Genomic DNA, 23,955 nt, shown 5'->3' with positions numbered 1-23,955 from the left:
TTGCTGATCCCTCAGGCGATACTTAATATACAATTAGATGTTATCTTGCTCATACTATTTGATATTTCAGTTTACTACATAAAGTACACACCTGCTTCTTATATCCCTCCTTTTATTGCTCTGAAGTGATTTTGAAAACAAAGTATTTTAAAACCTTATGGTTCCTAATGGAAGAAAATAAAGATTTGTTATGTGTAGGCAAAGAGAAAACAATTTAAAAAGTAGTTGTCTTTCAAAATAAATCTAAGGTGTCCTTTTTAACCATAACAATTATTCTACTAAGTATACTGCTTTTTACTGGTCCCTTGATTATAGAAGCAATTGTCATGTGTTTTGGGAATTCCATCTGGTCTGATGTATAGACTTCAATTAGTTTTCTGTTGGAAGAAAAAAAATTCCAATCAAATTTCTTCATAAAATTAAAATTAAAAAAAAAATCACAAAGCTGCACTTGGATCCAGTATTTAGCCTGTATGTTTTTATTTAAAGCAGTTTTACTATGAAGGCTATGACTAGGTAGGTGCTATGTACTATACTAGAACTACTTCACAGTAGAGATATAAACACTTAAAGTCTTTCAAAGATAAAAGAAAGGGTGGGGAGAGAGCCTCTACCAAGCTTCAGCTGTGTCAGAGGTGACTGGATGTTTTTGTTTACATCTGAAATGGTGCAAAATAACTCTTCTAAACAACAGTAAAGGTCAATTTTGTAAGTACTGTTCTCAGCATCTTGAAGTAGCTTTCTCATAGAGTAGGATGACTGCAAGGGAAACACCAAAGTCTTCAATTCTAGACCTCCAGGTGTGCACACTGTTAGACCCACTAATGTTATAGCTTGTTCTGTGTTCGTTTCCTTTTGCATTTTCAGGCATGATTTCAATTGAATCATTTATGGTTCTTCCATTCAGATTATAACAGCTATTTTGGAGCGGATAACCCTCAATGGCTGTATATGAGACATTGCCCGGGGTGCCTCCAAGATGCTTTTGAGCTGGGTAAGGAAATCACTGAGTGTTGACACATTCTCAAAGCACTATGGCATGGATTGAAAGCAGAGTTTACAAACTGTGTTACTGACCTATTATTCTGTTGTTTACAGAATAGACTTCAGTTCCCTCTGAAATGTTAAACAAAACAAAATAAATATTTTTCTTACAAATAAAGGTAACAAGTATTTAAAAAAATTAATGCAGTGTCTAATATGTATGTGGTAATTCATGCATAAAAACTTCAATTCATCATTGCCCACTTCTGATAGGTCTACTTCAAATATAGTAGCCATTCAATGTATAATATTATGCTAATCTAATGTCTATTACCCCTGTATATTAGTACAGAGGTGTGGTAAATAAGACAGATTTTTATTGTGACTTTAAGGTCAAAGCTGTTTCTGCAGGCATGTCTTAACCAATCTGCTAGTTTAAGATTTATACTCAATTCAAGCTGTAATGCCTGTATCATCCTTACTATCTATATATTACCTTGCACACCCCTGTTCAGTCAGGAACAATTAGTTATCATGGCTCATCTCCCCTTTCATTTATGTACAGACAACTGAAAACTTAAGGGCTTGTGAACTTTCACCTGTGGAGTACATAGACTGTTGATGTGGGACTTTGACTGAGTGTACTCTAAGAAATCAGAGAAAGCTTTTTATCTCTTGTTTAAAAGCCTGAAAATGAGTATGGTGATGATTGAGACATTCCAGCACAGGTGTGATGCTAAAACCTCCAGGACTTGGCAATCTATTCCTTCTCTATTTAAGGTTAAGCAGTGTCCAAGGAGAGAGTATATTCTGCTGTAGAGAAGGATGTTTTATTTCTTACAATGTTTGTATAATGCTCTTTGTAATGCTTTGGCTTAAATGCAGCTGAATCAGCTACAGTATCTCCATGATTTTTACAGAAGTTAGTTCAGGCTGTGCACTGTCACTGCCCCATGACCCAGGGGTCATATTTTAGTACTGTTTTTTTGTAAAATGCCAAAAATCTAAGATGCTCTGTTTCATGATGTAATTAAAGCTTTCTATTACAAAATAATGTAAGCATGCAGAAAAAATGGTTCCTATTAGAACACCATCATTTAAAACAAAACCAAAGAGGTTGGTTGGCACTTAAAATATGTTTAGGTTTTGTGAAAAAGGTTTTGTGGAAAAAGTTCTATGCAGTGGCTACTTCCTCAAATTCAGTAAGTTATAGGACTCCTGATAGAAGTAAATTTCCTACAAAAATAAACAGACAAGCAAATAATGAATAGGTTGTGCATGCAAGAGAAAGCTCTATTAATCTACAGTTCCTGCCATTATCCTACCCAGGTGTAAATACAGAGGCCTCCAGTGTGTTAATTCCACAGAGTCCAGTAGTAAACCTGAGATTAGCTTTCAATAATACAATTTCTTCCAACTGAAAAAAAAAAGGAAGTCCTATACCATTTAGTATTAACTGGCCACATATAATAATAGCTAGAGATTCACTAATAATTTTTCTTTACTATCAAGTGGACTATATTATACATGAATGGCTTGTAAAATTATTGTTTTATATTTCAGAATGACAAACAAATTTCTATATTCGGATTAAAGATTTATATTTAACAACCACTTCACCTTTACTTATTCCTGAATACAGACCCAGAAGAAACTTTTATAAAATTCTCTCTTTTGATGTCATTGTCTGATAATGTCTTGAAAACACAAGAATTTTTAGGTTAAAGAGTGCCATAGTGGTAAACCCATTTTAATTTATACGTAAAATGTAATAATTGTTAATTCTGTGCATGTAACAATTTTAACTGTTTATTTAAGGTTTTGAATAATTTTAAACCATCTGCACTTAACATTTGTCTGAAAAAATATTTGTTCCCCCTTCACCAGCTTAATAGCAAACAAAAATTACTTCTCTCAGTAGTATCACCCAATGTGCTCAAATATCAGTCAGTTGTTGTCTCTTCCCTGTATGTTCAGAACCCGTTCTCCCTTACTGTGGAGGAGCCTGGTGGTGTTCAGGATATGCACCACTTCTGCTGCAGCTCCCTTTTATACATACTACAATAAGAATTGCTAATGGAAAAAAATTCAAGTGGCCTAACTTCAGCTCCTGATCAATTTTTGTAACATTCAGATTTTGAAAAATGTGGAAAGTCAAAATCTAAAGAAATGCAAAGGAGGTTCTCTGGTTAAAGTTAAAACTACAGGTCAAAGAGTTCATTGCTTAAGTTGCCAGTGAGTATGAGTTTGTATAACAGAATTCATTTCAGTAGAATTGTTTTTTTTTTCATTTTCCCCCTCCACTAAGATGGAGGAAAACAACAGACATTACAAATCTGTTAGCTTATTCACTTTTCCATGCAACACTGGTGTTGGCCATTCTATAAAGGCTTGCTGTGACACGGCTCATAGAGTTTGTGTGTATTCAGCATGGCTTTCTCTGTGGGTCTCATTTTCAATTAAGAACTTACTCCCTGAATGTTGCAGCATTTTAGTTGTGTGTTTTTAAGCTACACCCTCAAGAATTGATGCTGGAAACATGGATCATAACTACATTCCCTTAATTTCATGTGGTTAATCATCACGGTTAAAATACATATCCCTTTTCTGAAAATAAGACTGAACACTTTTAATTCAAGAAGTGTTTAAAAGTCCAGATGATCTTAAAATATATAAAAAGTAAAAATATCAAGATAAGCCATCTGAGTTTAATTGAGATTTTTGTGAATAGCCCTACAGTCACTGGAATGTTTGAGCCTATGCCTTGCACAGTCTTAACTGTGAGTTTCAAGAGTTTGATGCTCTCTCTGAATTATCATAAACTCAAAGAATTCTTTGGGCTGGGAGAGACTTCCAAAGATCACTAGTCCAAGCTCTTTGCCATGGTTAGGGACATCTTTCACTACATCGTGTTGTTCAAAGCCCCATCCAACCTCATCTTGAAAACTTAATTTTCATTTCAGGACAATAATCTTACAACTGAAGGCAGATAAAAAGGTTCTTATGACTTTGTCCAGTCTCTCTTTGAGATTAGTAGTTCTCTTTGTTGCTGTAGTCTGCTAACTATTTAGGGTGAATAAAAGCACAGTTTGAAGACAGGAATGGATGAAGGCCATAGATAAACGAGAAAAAAACAAGAAGCAGAAAAAGGATGGGCAGACACTTGTGCAGTAATACAAGTTCTCCATTAAGATACACAGGGTTCTTTCCATTAAATTCCAAGTTTCTTCTTCTGCTCAAATATAAAACTAGCCACAGGCAGCCGTAGCATATGTAATAATGTATAATAGAAATTAAATCACGACATTTAAATGTCTCTTTCTTAAGACATCAGAATATTTCTTTCTGAACAGGTTGTATGACAACTTGGTACATCTTGAATTTAAAAAATAAAATAATCCATACTTGGGAAGGCAAGAAGGAGTTCCAGCACTTCAGATTCTTCACAGAGGATATGCTGCCTGTCTCCCTCCTCATTGGCACTTCATTCATCACAGCTCACGTATTTTCTCATATGCATACTGGCATTAGAGTTCCTTAGGATCTGTAATGGTGGCAAATACCATCAGTGTAAGAGCTGGATTTTAAGGCTCTAAATTTTTCAATCCCAGATGCAAAGAGGTTTTTTATGTAGAAAATTCCCCAGGTCATAATGCTGTCGTTGTTCTCAGTAGGAAACCTTAATTGCAGAGCTAGTTGGATAGGAGTTGGATTAGCTGGCAGAGTGTTGTCTGGAAAATCTTTCAGCTGTGCAATGTTATCACTTCCCCTACGTCCCTCCGCCCCCACCCCTGAGGATTCCTAGCCTACTGCATTTGGTGAGATACATATGTTTTCCCCAGCTACAGGAGCTGTGAAGGGTTCCTCTGGGATATCTAAGTATAAATACCCAAGTGTGTCTTCAGTTGCTAGGTTATTTTTAGTCAATGGGTGGTTACCAAGTCATCTATAATTGTGCTGTTAAATGTGTCAGAGCAGCTTCTGCAAATGGAGGTGCTCTCTGTAACAGGTGGAGCATATAAAGCAAAATGAGAGAGGACAAAAGCAACATTTCAGACGTGAACTGCTTAAAGATTTGATTTATATAAGGGGAGATTTCTTGGTAGGCAGATGTGAGGATGATGATCCAGGAATACAACATAGATGAAGGAATATGGTAGCAGTGTTTGACTGCATGTGGTGGCCTAACACCTGCTGGTAATTAAACCTCAAATAAACCACTCCCCTTTCTCCAGCCCCCATCTGGTGAGAGAGGGAGAAAAACAGACTGTGGGTTGAGACAACGATTTACTGAAAGCAAATAGCAGTGGAATAAGAAATGTGCAGTAGCAGCAGCAATATTAATAACAATAGTATTTGGAAGAGATGGTTCTTTACACACAAAGGGTGTTCACGAACACCTCAGTTTAGTTCCACATGGCTGCTGAGACAAAGACAAGATGGGGAATGTTCCTGCAGCTTGGCAGCAGCTCACAATTATTCTTGAGACTAAGACAAGGTGGCGGACACTCCAAGGTCAGCATTCCCCATCCCTGAGCCTGAGACAATGAAAAACAATGATGGACAAACCCCCAAAATCCTCTCCATGATGCTGCCTGCTTTCTGCACTGCTGGGGTTGGCTGTGGCCAGCAATGCTTGGCTCAGCTCCTGTCTGCCCAGCCCAGGCTTGGCTCAGCTTGGGCTCAGCTCAGGCTCTGCTGCTCCATTCCCCCGGCTGCTTCTCGCACTGATGCCGTGGCACAGACTCGACGGGGCTTTGAAAGAAACAGAACAAAATGGTGAATTTCTGGAGTTTCTTCCCTTTTTTCCTTCCCCTGGAACAAACTGCCCTTGCAGCGATGGTGTGAGCACTACAGAATAGCAATGTGGCCAGGCCCCAGGGCTCTGGGGCCCTCCATGACCAAACCTAGGACTCTACACTTACACATAGTGCCTCTGCTGGAGCATTGTGTGATTTCAGATATGTGTTTTGGGAGAATTTAGGGGTTCAAGGGATCAGAGTGGTGTCACAAGACCTCTAACTTAGCTCCTTTTTTGGTAGTGGCCAAAAGCTGTTTCCAAATGGTGACTGCTGTGTGGGAGAATGTTCAGTGAGTTCCCAGTGGAAAACTGTCTACATGGCATCAACTGCTGGCACAAATTTTTATAAACAGAAAAGAGGAAGAAAATCATATGTGAATAGAAAGCCAGTAAGATGGTAGGAAGAAGACATGAACAGCAAAATAATGCAACTGAGAAGCAAAATTAAAAAAATTATTTAAAAAAAACCCTAAACTGTCAAATGTTCTAAGTAAACACGCGCCGTTAGCAAGGAGATTACACTGTGGTAATTCTAAATTAACTATGCTGTGCTATCCCTTTCATGAATCTGCCACTAGGAGACAGGACAGGAAGCAGCATATAATCTGTCAAAAATATTAAAGACATATTAAGTATCACCTACTTTGGTAAGTCAAGGGAAAAAAATGAAAATTTTAGGTGTTCATGGAAAGAGATAATCAAATGTATTTGTGATTCCCATGGTAGCTGCATCATGTCACAAACCAGAGATCAATAGCATCTCTTTAGATGTTAATTTCTACTTCAGTGGCAGTTACCCAGCATCAGCTGAAGACCAGGAATAAAATTTTGAGGACTGCTGTAGTTGTGCCTAGCTCAAAAGTAAAGAAATGGCAGCCAGCCATTGGTATTCAGAGAAAAGAAGAGGGAAAAAATGCTTAAATGCTGCTAAAACTAATTGGTGGAAATATAATTGTCTGTACTCATTCCTATATATTCAATATATCTTATATTTTGGTTAGATTCAAAATGGAAAAGGATTTATTATGCTACTTCAGGCTTATGTGAAAGATGAACTGGGTGAATTTCAACAAAATAAAATGTTAAACTTAGCATCAAAAGAAACATTCCAGCTGAGAGAACCACTGGGCTGGAATAATCACCTCAAGTGGCTGGTGACAGACTATTGCCTGAGTAACTCAAAAGTAACAAAAATGAAATCCAGTGGGCATTGGCAAAAGTTTGGTCTAGATAACCTAATAATAGCTATTGTCTTCTTTATTTTTTTTTCCCAAAGCCAGAAGTAGTTTTCAAATTCATTACTTAAAATAGGCTAACGTCAGATCTTGTGCTCCTGCATTTAGATCTGCATTGGCCATGCATAATTTGGGGGTTTATTGCATGAACAGGAATAAAATGGTTATGCAAAAGGCATTTGACACAGCTGGAAATAGTAGGACTTTATTTCTAGGTATGTGGAATACAATGTGATCATGATTGTTTTCCAGGAATTTTAGCACATCTTTATTTATAAAATATTTCAGTAGTGAAGAATAAATCTTACAGAGTCTGGTAGAATCTTTTCACAAAATTAAATGCAGAGTATGGATAATTTTTTCAAGTCTCTATACTTGAGCAAAGGCTGCTGTTTTTGCTACTGAGTTCCAGTTTTAGTAATTCTGTAGAACTCAACTGAATTTTTTGTAAAAAGGAAAAATGAGCTCTATTTCCAAAAGAGAACACACATTTGAAAATTATGCACTTATTTTTCTGCTGCTTTCTTGTAAAATCTCAGATCTTCTATGTCTTACAGATTTGTTCTTGCTCCCTGATCACCAAGAAAATGTATTCCTTACTTCTCTTCCCAGCTGCAAAAACCTTCTATATCAGAAATGTCTGCCAACGCCATCACCATCCTTTACCAGCTTTCAGGTGCTGAGCATACTCCTTCAACTTGAAAACACAATGGGGAAAACCCCTGTGGTGTGGTTCCCTAGAAGGAGCTACTGCTAGGATCACAGCTTTTTGCCTCTGTATTGCTGGAGATGAATGGGGTCAGGACAAAACCTGGAAATGCAGAGATAGGTCTGCAAATCTGTTATGGCCTAAGCAGCTTAGAAGTCGTTTGACAGGTGTTATTCCATTGGTTGGGGATGCAAATCTTAACCGGCTGAAAGATAAGGGGGAATTTTTATCAGTGGAATTTATTCAGAAAAGTCTTCCTGAAAAGTCTACATGGGTAACTTGAGTTATCTTTAATATTTTATAAATCTTTATGCAGGTAACAAGTAAAGAAATTGAAGATGGATATTTTTGACTAGGACTCACCCTGTTTGAAAAGTCCAAAGCTATTTGGAAGACACAAAACTGAGAGTGAACCATATGTAGTACAGCAAGTGGCGTTGCCAGGTACCACTGTCCTCTCAATGGGGAAGTCTTCTGGAGTTCTTTGTTGCTATGAGACTAAATATGTCCGTACAGTGAGTGCTGAACCAGATTTGCTCCCACTTCCACTAGTGTGCAAGTAGAGTGACTCTGCTGTGGCCAGGGAACACAATGCCATGTTCTGATGTTTTATTTATGAAAGGTCTGACCTAAAGGACACAGAAACCCAGGCGTATTTGTCTAATTCAGAAGCTCAGAGAAGTAAGAGTAGTTTAAAATGAGAGAAAGCACCATCTTGCACCTCAAAAAGAGCAAGGAACATGCTGTTGAGGGTTCTGACCCATTGACAGTGGATCTTCATGTGCTTTTAGTTAAAAAAGAAAGCAATGAGTAAAATTTTTCAGAGGATTTTTCTCTAAATGTTTTCAGACTAAAAGATGCTTACTGTGGACTGTGTAAACTCTGAAGTTTGACACTTTTAAAATCCTATGGATTTTAAAGTTACCTGTGGATTTTAAAGCTGGTATGTCGGTGGGGGGCAGGGGGGGAGAGAGATTTGTTTGCCTAAGTTTAAAATGTGTGAATTTTCTTTAGCTACTTGACACTTTTTTCTTTCACCCAGAAAACAAATAAACAAACAAAACACAATTTGAACTGTGCCCAAGCATGGCAAATTTCTCACCAAAGTGTACATTTCAGAATGAAAGATTTACAGTGGAATTCTTCTAGTGTAGCTATGACATTGCTTTAACATTGCACTGCTGTAATCTTCAAATATAGTAAATGCAATACATGGGTTTATAGGGATTTGTGTGAAGTTTAAAATTCAAAAGATGGTTGTTTTTAATGTTTCTTTGAGCTATCTGTGAAAAACGAAAAGGCATAGGGATGAGTTTAAGACACATCATCAACAGCATGGGAGATGTTTGCCCAATAAAAATACTGATCTTTTATTAATCTGTCCTTTCAAACATCTAGGAACCCTTTCCTGGTTTCTTAAAATTAAGCAAATATTTAAATATTAAATATAAAAAAACCCCAAAAAAACAAAACAAAACAAACAAAAAAAACAAACCAAAAAACCAAAAACAAAACCCCAAAACAAGCAATAAACCAAAAAAACAAAACAGCAATCCACATCATAAATGCAGATGTAACCAAGGTGCTATGAAAACAAAGCTCTTAACGTGCAAGTATTCCCTTACTTGGTTTAAACCTCCAAAACTATGGATCTCTGTCCCGGAGAAGCCGGGGTAGCTCACTGGCCGTCCGTGCGTTACCGCGGTTGTCACTGTTGTGCACTGAGCCTACGGCCAGCCCGAGCAGCCCCGCCACTTGCAGCGTGTGGCGGAGCGCACGGCGGGCGGCCCCTCCGCCGTGCCGGCCGTGGCACCGTCCCTCCGTGCCGAGGCCGCTCTGGCCGCCAGCCCTGTGCCCGCAGCGAACCGCACCTGCCCTGCGCCGCCTCCGCTGCCGAGCCCCTCTCTCTCCCCGCGTTCTGCTCCGCGCTCCGCCCGCGGGGCAACGCCGGCCGCGCTGCGGGACACGCACGCACCGCGGAGGTTGCGCGGCGTTTGAACACGAGAGGCGCGGAGCCTGCGCGGGCAGAGGACATCGGGAGGGAGCGCGGCTGGGGCACCCCCCTGTACGGCCGGCAGCACTTCGGTGTGCGGCTGTTAACCCTGCCCTGCCCTGCCCCGCACCGCCGAGCCGAGCCGCCTGTGCGCACCGAGCTCGGAGCCCTGGCCGGCAGCCCCGGCCGTCGGGGCGGCCCCCGGGTGCGGAGCGCCGCGTCTGCCCCTGGTCGCGGCTACACCGCGTCCCACCGAGCACGCAGTCCCCGCGGAGCGGCCCCGCATCGCAGCACCGCCCCGGCCTGCCCGCCCCCCCGCCCGGCTGCTCTACGGCAGCCGCGGCCGCGGCAGGCTCCTTCCCCTGGAGTGGGAGGGCGGCAGCAAAATCACAGCCTTGGTGTTCCGGGTTTTGGTTTTTTTTTTTATTGTAGGCTGTGTTTTTTCTTTTCTTTTTTTTTTTTTTTTTTTTTTTTTTTTCTCACGCTGATTTATTAGAGTCTTTCATTTGCGCTCCTGTCTTCCGCGGGGATTGCTGCAGCAGAGGCATCAACCTGTAGACTGAGGGAGCCCGCCGTAGCCCGGCGCGGCTGCTCGGAGGGCGCGTTGCGGTGCCACCGCCGGGGCGCGGCCCCGGGACGGGGTCGACCTCGCGGGCGGACGGCGGGCGAGGGAGCGGGGCCAGCCACGGCGCCTGGGGGACCTCTCGGGGCCGGGAGACGAGGAGCCCCGGCGGCGGAGGTGCGAGCCCAAAGGCAGACCAGCGATCTGCGCGAGAGCCCCCGAGCGGCCCCGCGTTTGCCAGGGACGGCGGGCTGAACTGACTTCCCTCCCGCCCCTCGCACCCGCACTGGAGAGCATCTCCGAGCCGGGGGAGGAGGAAGGGGGTGCAACAAATTGCCGCCAGCCGGGAGAAGTTGCAGTAAAGAGAGATCCCTCCCTCCCGCTCCCTCCCCTCCCCGCTCGCTCTCTCCTCCCCGAGCCGTGGCAGCGAGCAGCGGAGCAGCGGCCCGACGAGCGAGCGGCGCCCGCAGCCCGGCGATGCTGCAGCGGCTCCGGCGGAGCCTCGGCGGGGAGGGCCCGGCCCCTGCGCGCCCCGCGCCGGCCGGCGGCGGCGCGCCCTGAGCGGCGGCGGCGGCCCCGCGCCCCCGCGGCGCAGCGGGCGCTGTTGCGCAACCCTGCCCGGCGCTGCCGGCTCCCTGCCCCCGCCGCCGGCTCGCCGCGGCTCCCGCGGAGACGGAGCGCTGATTCATGGGGCCCCGCGCCGGCCGCCTCGGCGAGGAGAGCGCGGCGCTGCCGCTGCCCCCGCGCGGGGTGTGAAGCCCCGGCCCCTCCTCCGCAGCCCCGGGCTCGCCCGCCCTGCTCGGGAGTGTGGTCCCTGCCGGGAGCCGCCGCGCCTGGCGCACAGAGGGAAGCGTTGATGCATCGCTGTGGAAATTCATTGTGTGACTTTCTGGGTATTTACTGAGTTTCAGACCGAGATGCAGCTCTTGAAAGCTTTATGGGCACTAGCAGGAGCAGCGATCTGCTGTTTTCTTATATTTGTCATCCACTCACAGTTTCTTAAAGAAGGTAATTGTATGTGCATGTCTACATATCCTGTTCTTTAATACTAAGATCTTTACGAGGTGCCTTAATTATTTTTACTGTTTCCAGTATGTTCTATTTACAGCAGTGCTTCCACGCTATTTTTCCTTTCCGTTAAAGCCTGCTCAGTTTTGTTGCTTTAGGTAATAGGTAGGCTTAGACTTACATCTTTGCTAAATGTATATATATTATATGTGTATATAAATATATATATATGAAATCTGTATGATGTTTATATTCGATGTTTTAGCTGACGTCTCATTTCTTTATGGGGCACGTATAGTATATAGAAAATATTTGTTGCTATCAGATGACCACAAAACAGTAGTCATCATGGGAATATTAATAAACCAAAAAACCCCTTAACAAGTAAACGTCTTATTTTTATACCAAATCAATAGGCATCCTTTGCCTCTTCCTTATTCAGTACATTTTCAATAGATGGCACTAAAGTTCTATGGAAAGGGCAGGGCAGAGCAAATCCTGGGCATTCAGCCTCTTCCTTCTCTTCTCTGCCCCGAAACGGGAAGAGGCCTTTGCGTGGCTTCAAGGCTCCTGTTTTTTCCACCTTCTGGTCAGAAAACTGTGATTACAATTTTTAGGAGAAAATAATTTGAATTGTCGGGCAGGCCTTCCTCTTTTTTTTTATCTTATTTTGTTTTTTGGTTTTTTTTTTACCTACTTGAATTGGGTGAAAAAAAATGTTTGATTAAGTGAGTAGAGGGATTTTTCCTGGGGAGTAACCTTTGTATTGCTCCTTTTTTTGTTTTGTTTTCTTTCCTCAGGAAATTAGTATTTTCTTTTATTCTTCTACTGCTAAAATAACTAGTCCATTTGTTACTTGTATAGCAAACTCTAGTCTGAGATTCAAGTGTGAATCCAAAAAAATGTATACATATTTTGTGGTGTATGAGAAAGTCCAGTCTTGTTTTTTAAGCAGTATTAACTAAAATAAAAACAATATGAGGTTTTGGTGAATCCATTTTTTCTTTTTTTTACCATTGTAGTTGAGAGTGTAGCTGGAGGAAAAAGGAGCTAGGCTTAGCTTGTAGTGCTGGCTGTGTAAAGCAGGAAAAAAACTTTTTTGTGACTGGGACAAAGTTTCACTCAAGGCTGGGCAAAGTGACTGCCTTGCAACCTCTGAAGCATCAGTACTGATTTTAATTTGGTGTCAGGCTAAGCAAAGCATGAAACTCTTATGTTTTCAGAGATATTTTTCTTTCTGAAATTAACAAACTCTGTTTGGTTAATTTAGGAACATCATTCAGATACCTCCAGTGCTAAAGATTTCTCCTTTAAGAAACCTACCCATGCTGTAATTTCATTGTGTGCAATGCCTCCCACATAAGAACTTATTTAACATTCTTTTAAAATGCTCAGACAACTGTATTTTTATGTATCTGTCTATTGACAGGGCCTGTTTTGAGGAGATTTTGCAGACTTTCAGGCAATTTTTTTACTCTGTTTGCCATTATACTCCTTTTTTTTCTTCTTCGGTCTTTTAGGGCTTGAGGTCTGTGTTACTGTAAAAAATCCTCAAAAGAAGCAGCATTTTGTTTCCTTTAAAATATTTCATCCTGCCTTGTAGGAACAGAAAACTAGCAAATGAAAACAGAGCCCATGGCGGTACATGAAGGACTTTTAACACATTTTACGTTTTTCTACCAATTATAACCATTTTTAACATGGACTGCAGACAGCAAACTGAAGCTCTTTAGCTTGCTGGATAACTTAATTGGATCAGTTTGTTTATATTTGTTCCTGAACCATTTCTGCTTTCTTTAGCAATGAAAACTATATCCTGACTGTAAATTGCATATATTGGGACAGCTGTCCGACTTTTCTTGACAGGTGCTAATCTCCACGATAGCATTTTGGCCCTTTCCATGCAATTACTTCAGCAGTGTATGTATTCCTTCCTCCCTGTGGTTTCAGTAAAGACAGGGAATAGTTTGATGGAGTTGAATGAAAATCTGCATGGTATGACTGAGCTTTTTTTTTTATGAAGAACTTTTAATATCCAATAAAAGTGGATGGTTTAAGCATAAGATATCTAAATGAAGGCATATAAAGAATGAGAAATAGATAACACTGGATTTAAACTATGTATTGTAAGCAGTTTGCAAAATAAGATTTACTTCTACTTTTTTTTTTCATTTTTGAACCTGGTGTTTTATGTTACTTTCAATAAGAAAACAAAAAGTGTGAGGAAGGAACTAGCAAATAATTTAACCATATGCCTACCACATTTGTTTATTAAGTAAATATGTACAAGGAAGGATACATGTGAGATTACCTCACTACCTTCATAAGATTTGAAATAGTTTTCTGATGTCAGAGTTATCCCTTTACATTATAGTTTTATAAAAAGTCAGGAAGGCTATGTCTCATTGCACATGATGTTAGACTGTAGATTTCCTGGCCAAAAGATTAATTTCCCATTGGAGCCTAATGAGCTACACAGGCTTGCTGTTTGTAACTCAGCTGTGTGGTCCAATTCCTAAGTTAAATGCTTGGACATTTTAATTTGATTATTGCTTGTGCAGAAGGATAATTTTCTGTTGTCTCAAAGAACATTCAAATAAGCTACCAGTTTGAGTAGCTTGATCAGATTAGCTGATGACACCTATCTCCTGAGACAAGTTGATGGTACAAGTCCATACACCAGGCATCTCTGTCGTATGCAAGACAATTGATTTCAGAAGAATGACATGTAAAATTAATTAAAGTTCAAACATGATTTTTTTAATGCATATTCTTTCAATTTTTGCATCTTTCAAAAGCTCTGGTATTTTTCCAAAGCTAGATTTTAACAGAAAACTGACATAATCTTCTCTTCATTCAAAGTTATATAATTACTATATGTATTTTTCTGTGTTCATTTTCATTTTACTCACTTGGAATTACTGAAGTTATGTGGTAGGTTATGGTCTTGTGGCCTATTAACACATTGTATTTTTATAATTTCCGTTGTACTGTGTGGCTACAGTGTGTAGAACTTCCATGACAGCCAGCTGAAACTTAATACCAGAACCAAACCCTCCTTCAGTCCCATTCATAAATATGACATTTTATGTTGCCATAGCCAACTGAGATTTTTTTTTTTTTATAATTAATGTTAATTTTCAAGTTGATTTCTTTTCAGTTCCTGTGCTGAAGTAGGCCTGTCTTAATTCTTAAATATTTTTATATACATTTGTGGATTGAGGCAGTTTGGTAGTAGCATTACATTACTACCATATAAATGGTGTTGAGAAACAATGAACGCTTGTTCTGAGATGAGTGGGAAAGAGCTGTTCAAATGTCTATTTCCATGAATATGTTTTTTTCAGGAAGTGAAGAATGGGGAACACAGGGTGCCATTTTTCCACACTTAGGCTTTTGTGTGGAAATACAGGTCGTCCTGTGGCTAATCCGTTCCCCTATGTCCAATCTGTCCTTCAGTGTTTCTAAAAGATGAATAGAGCTGTGAACCCAGAAAAGGGTATTGTGATATATAATTGCAGTCCCATGCCTGTCTGATCTTCAAGTAAAGCAGTTTAACATACTCTAGTCAGCTGCAGTCAGTATGAAAGAGTGTTTAAAATTTCAGTATCTAAAACTTTTTTGCATAGAGTATTGAAAATTAAAAGTAACCAAGTTTATTCACCGCCCACCTCTGATTTTTGGTGATTCATTATCTAATATTGTTTAACACATGTATTCAAAGAGAAATTAAAAACATTTGAGTTGATGTTACACCTCATCAATTGTGGGAACTCCTTTGCCCCTGACAAGGACCTCTTTCATGTAGAGAAAGTTTTAACCATTCAGACGCTGCAGTGATGGGGAAAGGTAAAGGATACAGTTATACAGTTTCCAAACGTGTCTTTGAGTCTCATGGAAAGTAGGGCAATTATGGAGTAACTTGGGAAGGGTGTGTGTACATGGCAGCCAAGGTGTGTTACAGCCCTGGATATACTTTAAAGCTTTGCTGATAGCTCGTTGGGGGATAGAAATGTCTAATTTATCAAAAGGTGTGTTGATGTTTTGCATGGTTTAGGAGATTTGGCTGATGTTAGCTTTGTTTGGAGAGGGACTGCACAGGAGCAGATTAAATGTCAAGAATCTTTCTTAAAGTATAGAGGATTGGAATATTCAGATCTCAAAACTAGATTCCTAATCTGTTGGGTAGATGTTCAGTAAGCTCTGCAAAATAAGCTCTGATTTTCTGTTGATACATTGCAGTAGTTGAGACAAGAGAATTCCAGTGGTTCTTTTATAACCAGATGATTATGGCTATAAACCAAAATTTAGTATAATTTGTGCAACTTTACAGTATACTTATGTATATGAATAAGGTATCTGTTTAGCAAATTTTTCATAGATATCTTTTTTTTTTCTCCTCAGGCAAAAATTAGTAATTATTGGTTACACTTGTAGGCACTTCTGTGTCAATTCTCTTTATAGAAATTATTGTCACAATAGTGAAAAATACTGCAACACTTTTTTTAAAAAGAGTGCAGTATTATACATAACCTGGCTAAGTTTTATACTTAATATCTTTTTTCTGTCACTTTTTATACAGATTGAAATACTTTATCCTGCTCTAAAACTACAGAAAAAGCTTTTGCATATTGTTGTTTTTAGCATGTCTGCTTTGACACTGACAATAATAGGGCACATATTCTATTTAGCTGTGTAACCCCAAAGAACTCTGCTGCTTCTTCTGCTAATGTTTGAAAATGTCTACTGACAGTATACCCAAGATGATTTTTAAAGAGCTTTCTGCTCATATAACCTGATGGCTTGAGGAAGCTGGTATTGCTAATGTTTATTGCTGTGTAAAACCTTTTGAGGAAAGGAGCTGTTATCTTCTAAAATGTTTTGAGTCTTTGGCCCTCAAAATTTTTCTAGAAAGAACTTGAATGTGACTTAGTATGACAGAAAATATTGATATCTTTTAATTTTTCTTCTATCTTTAAAACATTAAAAAATATTTGAACCAGTTAAATGCAGGAGGATAATTGCTTTTAAGAATGTGGGAGGGAAAAAAAGGTTTTGTTTTGTTTTATTTTTTCAGTTTTCCCTTTTATGCTTTACCTGTGTCTCAAAACAGTAAGATACCTTGCATACCAGATGTGCTGCATATGTTACCTATATATAGTAAAACTGAGTTGAGGACGGTGTGTCCCAGCTGCAAATTTGCTGAAGGGTTTGTTACATTTAATGCACTGTAGTATAACTTTTTTCTACTGTCTCTCTTCCATACACTTTTTGGAAGGGTGCTGTCAAGAGGCAGATATGAATGATATTTTCAGTGGAGGACATCAGGGTAGAGAGAAGCACAGAATGAAGAAGTGGAAAGTTTGGTCTTCCCATCCAGGAAACAGAATTGGTGGTTGAAAAGCCCCAAGCTTGAATAAGGGCTACATGGGAAAGAAAATGTGAAAGGTATCCAATCTCTCTTTGCATTTTTGATACAGTTTTATGGCAACTAAATAGAATTAAGACCCAATTCAGTGGCTGTGTGATGGTGTGTGGCAAATTGGAGCTGCAGAAAAATAAGAGGAGGTCCTGCTTTGAGATAAAATATCTTTGTATTTGAAATTTTTTTTATGTTTCCAGTCCGTTGTTTTTTGTTTGCTTGTTTGTTTCAATAGGATTAGAGAGGTGTAGCAGTGAATGGAAGCAATGCAAACAAAATTCTCAATCATTTTCTTTTCAGGGAGGCAGGAAAGATGTTCTCTGTGTGCATCTGCTGTGCTGGGATGTACCAAGAGGGGGAGTCTGACAGGTTTTCTGCCCATGGGAGGAAGCTTTGAAATAGTCTTTCACTTTGGGTGTTTAATATGAACGACTTGTCTGTCTTCACAGGGAACTGCACCATCGATGGTATAAATCTCCCAGTTTTCCCCACTGAGCAACTTAAAAAAAGCCATTAGCAAGAGATTTTTCAGTAGCCTTTTTAGGATTGCCTGTTTTCATAGCCCAGGAGCACAAGTGATGAATTATTCACCTTTCTCAGCATTTATCAGCCCTACCTGTTCCTAAAGGCAGTGCTATAGACTGGAGTGAGTCACATCATACAAAAGTGCATGCTTTTTAGATCTCTTGGTTAATATTTATTTTTCTTGTTTCTTAACAGGCATACACTGTATCAAATATTAAATTGCCCAAACAAGACACATACAACTGAGACTCTTTGAAATTGAACTAAAAATGCCAAATGAAAAAAAAAAAAAAGCATGTATTTACAAGTTGAGTTCAATATAATATTGCTGATGGAAGCCATATTTTTTTTTTAAATTCACTTATCAAAATATAGATAAAATTATTCTCTTAGTGTATATATTTTAAAAATGTTCTTTATAATCACATGAAGAAAAGACACAACTCAATTGTACTAACTAAAATAACAGTATTTGTTTTCTGGTAGTATTTAGATATCCCAGTTGGAATTGATCATTCAGCCAAGTATGACTGGCCAGCTGGGGTATCTGTTCCACCCAATACTGCATTTTAGCTAAGATTTATTTTTCTTAGAAATTACATCCATGTGCTACTTATAACCCATAGTGATAGTAGTTTCTGTTTAAAAAAACTCATTTATCTGCCTAAATGTGCTTTGTATGCTTATTCTAGAAATCCAACACAATATAGTGAATCTGCCTATTCATTATATTTTACCTTTGACACCACATCAGTTCACAAGTAAATCTTACTCAGAGCAATAGATCTTCCTACTAATTGTTGTTAGTCTTGTGAGAAGCAATGAGTAGCATGTTTGGAATATGTCCAAACAGGAAATTAATATAAAAATAAACAGTACTAATATTTTCTAAAGGCAGACTGCATACTAATGTGTGTTTTCACATGAGTGATGTATTATTTTTGACCATATAAAGGAAAGGAGATTGTATTAATTTATCAGGTGAAAAAATTATTTGTAATGGGCAAGTATTTTCTGAACCTCAGCTTTTTTCTAATGTTCCACAAGGCTATGTGGTGTTTGAAAGTCTGCTTGTTTAATTGTAGTCACACATGAGAAAAGATTAAGTGGATCCACAGGAGAACAAAGGGAATAGCTAAATCTTTAGGATATATGACCTAGAAAAAAGAACTAAAGACACTAGTATTACCAAGTTTAGAGAAGAGATTACTGGCATGATAAAAGATTTCAGTGGGTAAAATTCTTCCTTGAGAATAACAAACCATCCTTTCTGTAAAGTGGGGAGATCAAAAGAAGCAATGAATGCAAGCTGATTTGAGGGAAATTTAAGCTAGACATTGGGAAAGGTTGCAGCAGGACAGATTTGTGCTGGTGCTGTAGGGAGAACTTGCTATTGGCAAGAACAGTTAAGCATTGAGATAGATTTTCTTGAGAAGTTGTGGAATAGGAGAGTTTTATTTTCAGATCACAATCTTGTCTGTTGGGAACAGTATTCTTAAATTGAACCAGACAGATGGACTAGGTGATTTCTTGAAGTCCGATTCTCTGAAATGTGCATTTACGTAAAACTTACGAAGGTGAAAGATATTTAAGCATCTAACTTCAGGGCAATTTTCTGTTGGCTGCTGAAGTCAATAGGCTCATGAGAAATTATCCTAGGGTCTGAAAGTATCAGAGAACAAAAAAAAAATCCAAGAAATCTGCTGGTGTTTTAAGTATTTTATTAGCTGAATCATACATTTTGTTTTAGTTGCAGATGTAATTTAAAAACAAACAATAAAAAAAAAAGTAACAGAAAATATCATGATTCATGTAAATGAAGATTACTTTTTAAGTAGTGTTTGTCTTGCAAGCTATTTAGGACTCAAAGGTGTCCCGAATCAGGACTATGCTCTGTTTGCACTTCTTTATATGCAATGAGCAGTGAAATGGAGATATTAGTCTAATTCACATTCTGGTATTCCTTATAAGATGTGGATTTGTGTTTAAGATTGTTTGTTTCTGCCAGTCTGCTGTTGTTACCCTAGCATGTGAAGGGCTTTTATCTCCAGGTTATCCTGTGGCTACTCTGATATTGGAAACACAGAACCTGCCCCACAACAGGGTGAGCTGCAAATGGCTTTGTAAAGTTCTCTGCTAACATGTGCCTGTTTGGTAATATGGGTTGTTAAAAGCTTTGTGTTCATTGCAGTCTGCAATGGTGTTTATCTGGATGCAGTACTGTCCAATTTTTAGATGTCTGTGTAGTTCCAAATCTGTTGGCAAAAGGAGAATTAGCAAGTTGTGCTGACAGAAATGCTTCTGGGTTGATATAAGGACAGGGAGAGATCACTCGCTAATTACCATCACAGACAAATTCTTCTTAATAAAGAAATAATTCAGGGAAGAATTAATTTGATTTATTGCCAATGAAAATCAGAGTAGAGTCACAAGAAACAAACCCAAATCTTAAAAGACTTTCACCCCCTGACTCTCTTCTTCCTAAGCTTCACTTTACTCCCAATTTTTCTGCCTTCTCCCCTGAGTGGTGCAGGGGGATGGGGAAAAGGGGTTGCAGTCAATTCATCAAACATTGTCTCTGTTACTCCTTCCTCTTCATACTCTTCCTTGTCTCTAGCATGGGGTCCCTCCCATCGAAGACACTCCTGCACAAAGTTCTCCAGCATGGGTCCTTCCATGGGTTTAATCAATCAGGGGCAGGCTGCTGCAGTGTGGGCTCCTTTCTCCCTGGATCCACAGGTCTTGCCAGGGGCCTGCTTCATTGTAGGCTTCCTGTGAGGCTGCAGCCTGCCTTGGCCATGCATCTATCCTTCTGTTTTAGCATGGAGGAGTCCTTCAGAGGCTGCAGGGGGATCTCTGCTCTACTGTGGATCCCCATGGACTGCTGGGGGCAGCTGCTCACCATGGTCTTCACAGGAATCTCTGCTCTGACACCTGGAGCACCTTCTCCCCTTCTTCACTGGCCTTGGTGTCAGCAGGGCTGTCTGCTTCTCTCCCATGTTCTCATTCCTCTTTTTTGAATGCTGCTGGTGCTGCACAGATCCTCCCCACCCCCTTGAATATGTAGTCACAGAGGTGCTACCACCTTCACTGATGCACTCGGTTCTGGCCACCAGTGTGTCCATCTTGGAACCGCTCGGCATTGGCTTCCTTGGACACAGAGGAGGCTTCCAGCAGCTTCTCATGGAAGACATCCCTAAACCCCCCATTTCTCCCCAGACATTGCCATGCAAACCAAATATATTCATGATCCACAGCTTGTGCTGGGAGCAAGATTTGTGTGGAATTATTTTGTGTCTGTGGAACAGTTATGCACTACCGAGTTTTTCTACTTAGAGATGTAGAGGACCTGGATACTTGTTCTTGCTTTCTTGAGCAGTACTAATGTTTCTTAAAAGACAAGAAATAAAAGTTTTTTGAAGTTACTACATGACAAGTTAAAATTTCTTTGTCCCTCTACACTTGCTTTTGTAAAAGCACTTGCATTTCATGTGGTTTTGTGTTGACTGCTAATTAATCCTGCAAATGATCTTATATGATATCTTTTGAAATTTGCTACTATCTTTATTGTATTAAATTACTTTTTTTTTTTCTGCATTATTCTTTCAATACAAATTTATGTCTCTAAGGAAGAAAAAAACCAAACCTCTGCTCCATTACTCAGACTTGCACGTGTTTTGGAGATGTGCATTGTGAATCTGGGAATAGATTTAGCCTCAAGAGAATCAAACAGTTGTTTGAAATGGTCAGTGCTTGAGTATCACCTTGCTTATGGCTATGAACTAATTGAGATTAAACTAAAATGGTTGTGAAGATGCTTTTTCTTCCTGTGCATCAGCAGGTCCCATTATCTGTTAATCTTTTAAAAGTATTATTTAGTCATTAGGAGAAATGAATGTTCTTTTTTATTCCTCTTTTGTTCTAGCTTTTGCCTTTGTTTTTATAATGCATGCTGGTAGAGGAAGTAAAAAGGCTTCAGCTTCATTTATTGTGAAAAGATCTTGTAACTGTTTTAAGCATTTTTGTGTACTTGGCTATAAAACTATATAGATTGTACCAGATGCTGCCTTATCTTATTTTATAGAATTATAATGGGTGCTGACGAGTTTTAGATGCAAGCCTTTAAAGATAAAAATCACTTTGCTGTGTGTTATTTTCTTTGGTAGAATATAGTAAGAGCCCCATTTTGTTGACTCTTTTCAACTTTCCATTATTTTGATTAACATTTTAGTAAAACTTCTTGCATTTTATTATTCTAAGAAGTTTTGTGTCTTCCCTAAAGACTGTTAAAACATTAAATGTGTATTTTACCTGTTATTTAGCAAATAGTGACATGATTTTCAGGTGGGCTGAGTACCCAAGAACTCCCATTATATGCAGTTAGAGGCTGTATAATAAAATATGGATTTACCATTTTTGTGGCCATATCTACCTACTAATTTAATGTCAAGGCCCAACAGATTTATTATAACTGCTGGTTAATTAATAAATAGAACAAATATCCATTTTGTTGTGATGTATAGGCATCCCTTGTACTGTTACTTATTTAAAAAAAAGAAGGTGTTATGCTTAATTAGCAGCAGTTTCTCCTTTTTGTTGCACTTTTCTGATCCCAAAAGCATTTTGCAAACCACACATGACTCTTCAAACTTAACCAAACTTAGACTTTGGTAACAGCTTTAAGAAAGTAAGGTACGAAAGAAATGAAAGTTGAAGGGAGCAGTATGATTGTTTGATGTTAAGAATGAAATCCTGTTTCCATTGAAATTGATGTTGAACTTCTTGCTGTTTTCATTTATGCTCCTGTACAGCACTGAGACTTTACTTGGTATATTTTTGCCTTGGTTTATTGACCTGGGATAGTGTCCTTTCCATCTGTAAAGTGTGTGAGGTAAATATCTTTGGAAGATAATCCTTGCTGAAACTCTTTCAAAAAACTGATTGAAGCATGTATTTAACTGGGAAGGTTCTGCTCCACGCCACAGTTCCTTGTCCCATACTTGGGCACTGCAGCTCCTGATGACACTGTTTTCTGATGGTGAAGTGAGGCTGTTTTCCTCATTCCACAGGCCCTAAAAATTATGGCTATTGTGCAACTTCATACTCCAATGCAGTGAATTATTAGTGTTAGTAGTATGTGCTTCTACTTAATTATGCACTTAGGCCTTATCTGGAGCCAGAACCGTATCCTTGCAGTCACTTAACAAGTCTAGAGACGCTCGCTGTTCGCAGAAGTGGTGCAAAAAAAAGATTCTTAAATTATACATGAGCAAGTAGTTAAAATAACAGAAGTTATGAAATATCATTTCTCCTCAGTGTCTCTTCACAGGCATTTTCATCATCTAGATGCTGAATTTCTTTAATAGTTCTTGTCTACTTTCAGTTTCTCTCTTGCATGCTCTCCAAAGAGAATGCAGTTTCCTCCTGCATGCATCCCTGGGAACATGGGCAAAAAAGGAGATGGTCAAGGGATCTCATGATTCTGAATACTCTGGGTTTTTTTTTCCCCCTGGTTTCTAGGCTTCGAAATAAATTCCATGTTCCCTCTGCCTGTGTGCTTATATAACTACAAGTATAGCCTTGACTGTCCCTTCACCCATTATAAAATTGTTACAGTCTGATTTTTAGTTTAGAATAGGGCTGGCTGCATAATCTAGTTCACTGGGCATTAGTGTTTTGTGTACTAGCTAATGAATTACCAGTATCCTGATTTAGTTTTGTTGGAATATAGTCTGATTTTTTATTTCTAATACTGACAGAGAACTAGGATGAACATGGGCTTTATGCCCTTTTTATAAGTCATTTGTCTTTGCTAGATGGTTATTTTTCACTAGATTACTTGGTTGCAAACTTCTGGGCAACTGTTCCCTGAGGAAGACAGCACAGATCACAGAATCTTAGAGTGGTTTGGGTTGGAAGGGATGATTTATTTCAATAAATAAATATATATATAAATCTATAAATAGATATAGATAAATCTTCCAAATAGATATAAATATGATCTATTTCAATCTCCTTCTATGGGCAGGGACACCTTTTACTAGACCAGGTTGCTTAGATTCCCATGATGGAGAGACCAAGTTTTATATATTGTTAACCTCCTACATTTTCATGTGTGTTTTATTGTATTGTCATGTTTTAAAGTTTTCTTCCTCACTTTTCTGAGCTCCATTATGATAAAAGCTAAAATGCATTAGATTTATAAGAATTTTTAATATTAAGCTCAGCTGATAGAAATTATATATGTTTAGTAATGGTGTAAAAGGAATTGAAAGTCTCTATTTATTGCAGGTATTTTAATGAGTAGATTGAAAAATCTTGTCAGTTGACAAGTTGAGATTTGCTATTTTCTTTTTTTCAGCAGACAAGAAATGATAGTCAAATTAAAAAGAGTAGTTTTTCTTTTAGATTCATTCCGATGCTATGACTCTCTGACATGCTGATGAAGATGTCAGATCTATCTCTGGGCTTACATAATTCTTGTAATGCTCACTGTAACAGGAACTGCAGACACCTGTGCATTTTAAGGCAGGCAGGTTCTTGAATTCAGTAAGCCTGTCCAGAACCAGAGAGGCATATCAAAACACAATTTTCTTCATTAAAAAACAGAGCAGTCATACTTTCTTTTCCAGATGTTTTAAATTTTTTTTACAAAAAAGTGAATAAAAACACAGTAAAATTGGTTTTTAATGGAATTAGCAGTAAAAAAGAGCAAG

At 39.1% G+C, this 23,955-nt stretch overlaps 1 protein-coding gene across 8 annotated transcripts in view; it reads left to right on the top strand.

Annotated features, from left to right (window-relative positions):
* TAFA5 (TAFA chemokine like family member 5) overlaps positions 1-23,955 on the top strand; it is a 421,342-nt gene that overhangs the window by 99,891 nt on the left and 297,496 nt on the right. For 7 of the 8 annotated variants that reach the window (XM_064702790.1, XM_064702788.1, XM_064702795.1 and 4 more), the window contains exon 2: positions 908-994. In XM_064702790.1, coding sequence (XP_064558860.1) covers positions 908-994 — 87 coding nt within the window. Of the gene's footprint in view, positions 1-907; positions 995-10,919; positions 11,293-23,955 lie in introns of those variants that run through there. The other variant, XM_064702796.1, reaches the window with a different exon arrangement.

Source organism: Zonotrichia leucophrys, chromosome 1A (genome assembly GCF_028769735.1).
Source record: "Zonotrichia leucophrys gambelii isolate GWCS_2022_RI chromosome 1A, RI_Zleu_2.0, whole genome shotgun sequence".
In the NCBI taxonomy this organism is placed as follows: Eukaryota; Metazoa; Chordata; class Aves; order Passeriformes; family Passerellidae; genus Zonotrichia; species Zonotrichia leucophrys.
This window is presented reverse-complemented; position numbering and strand designations above follow the sequence as displayed.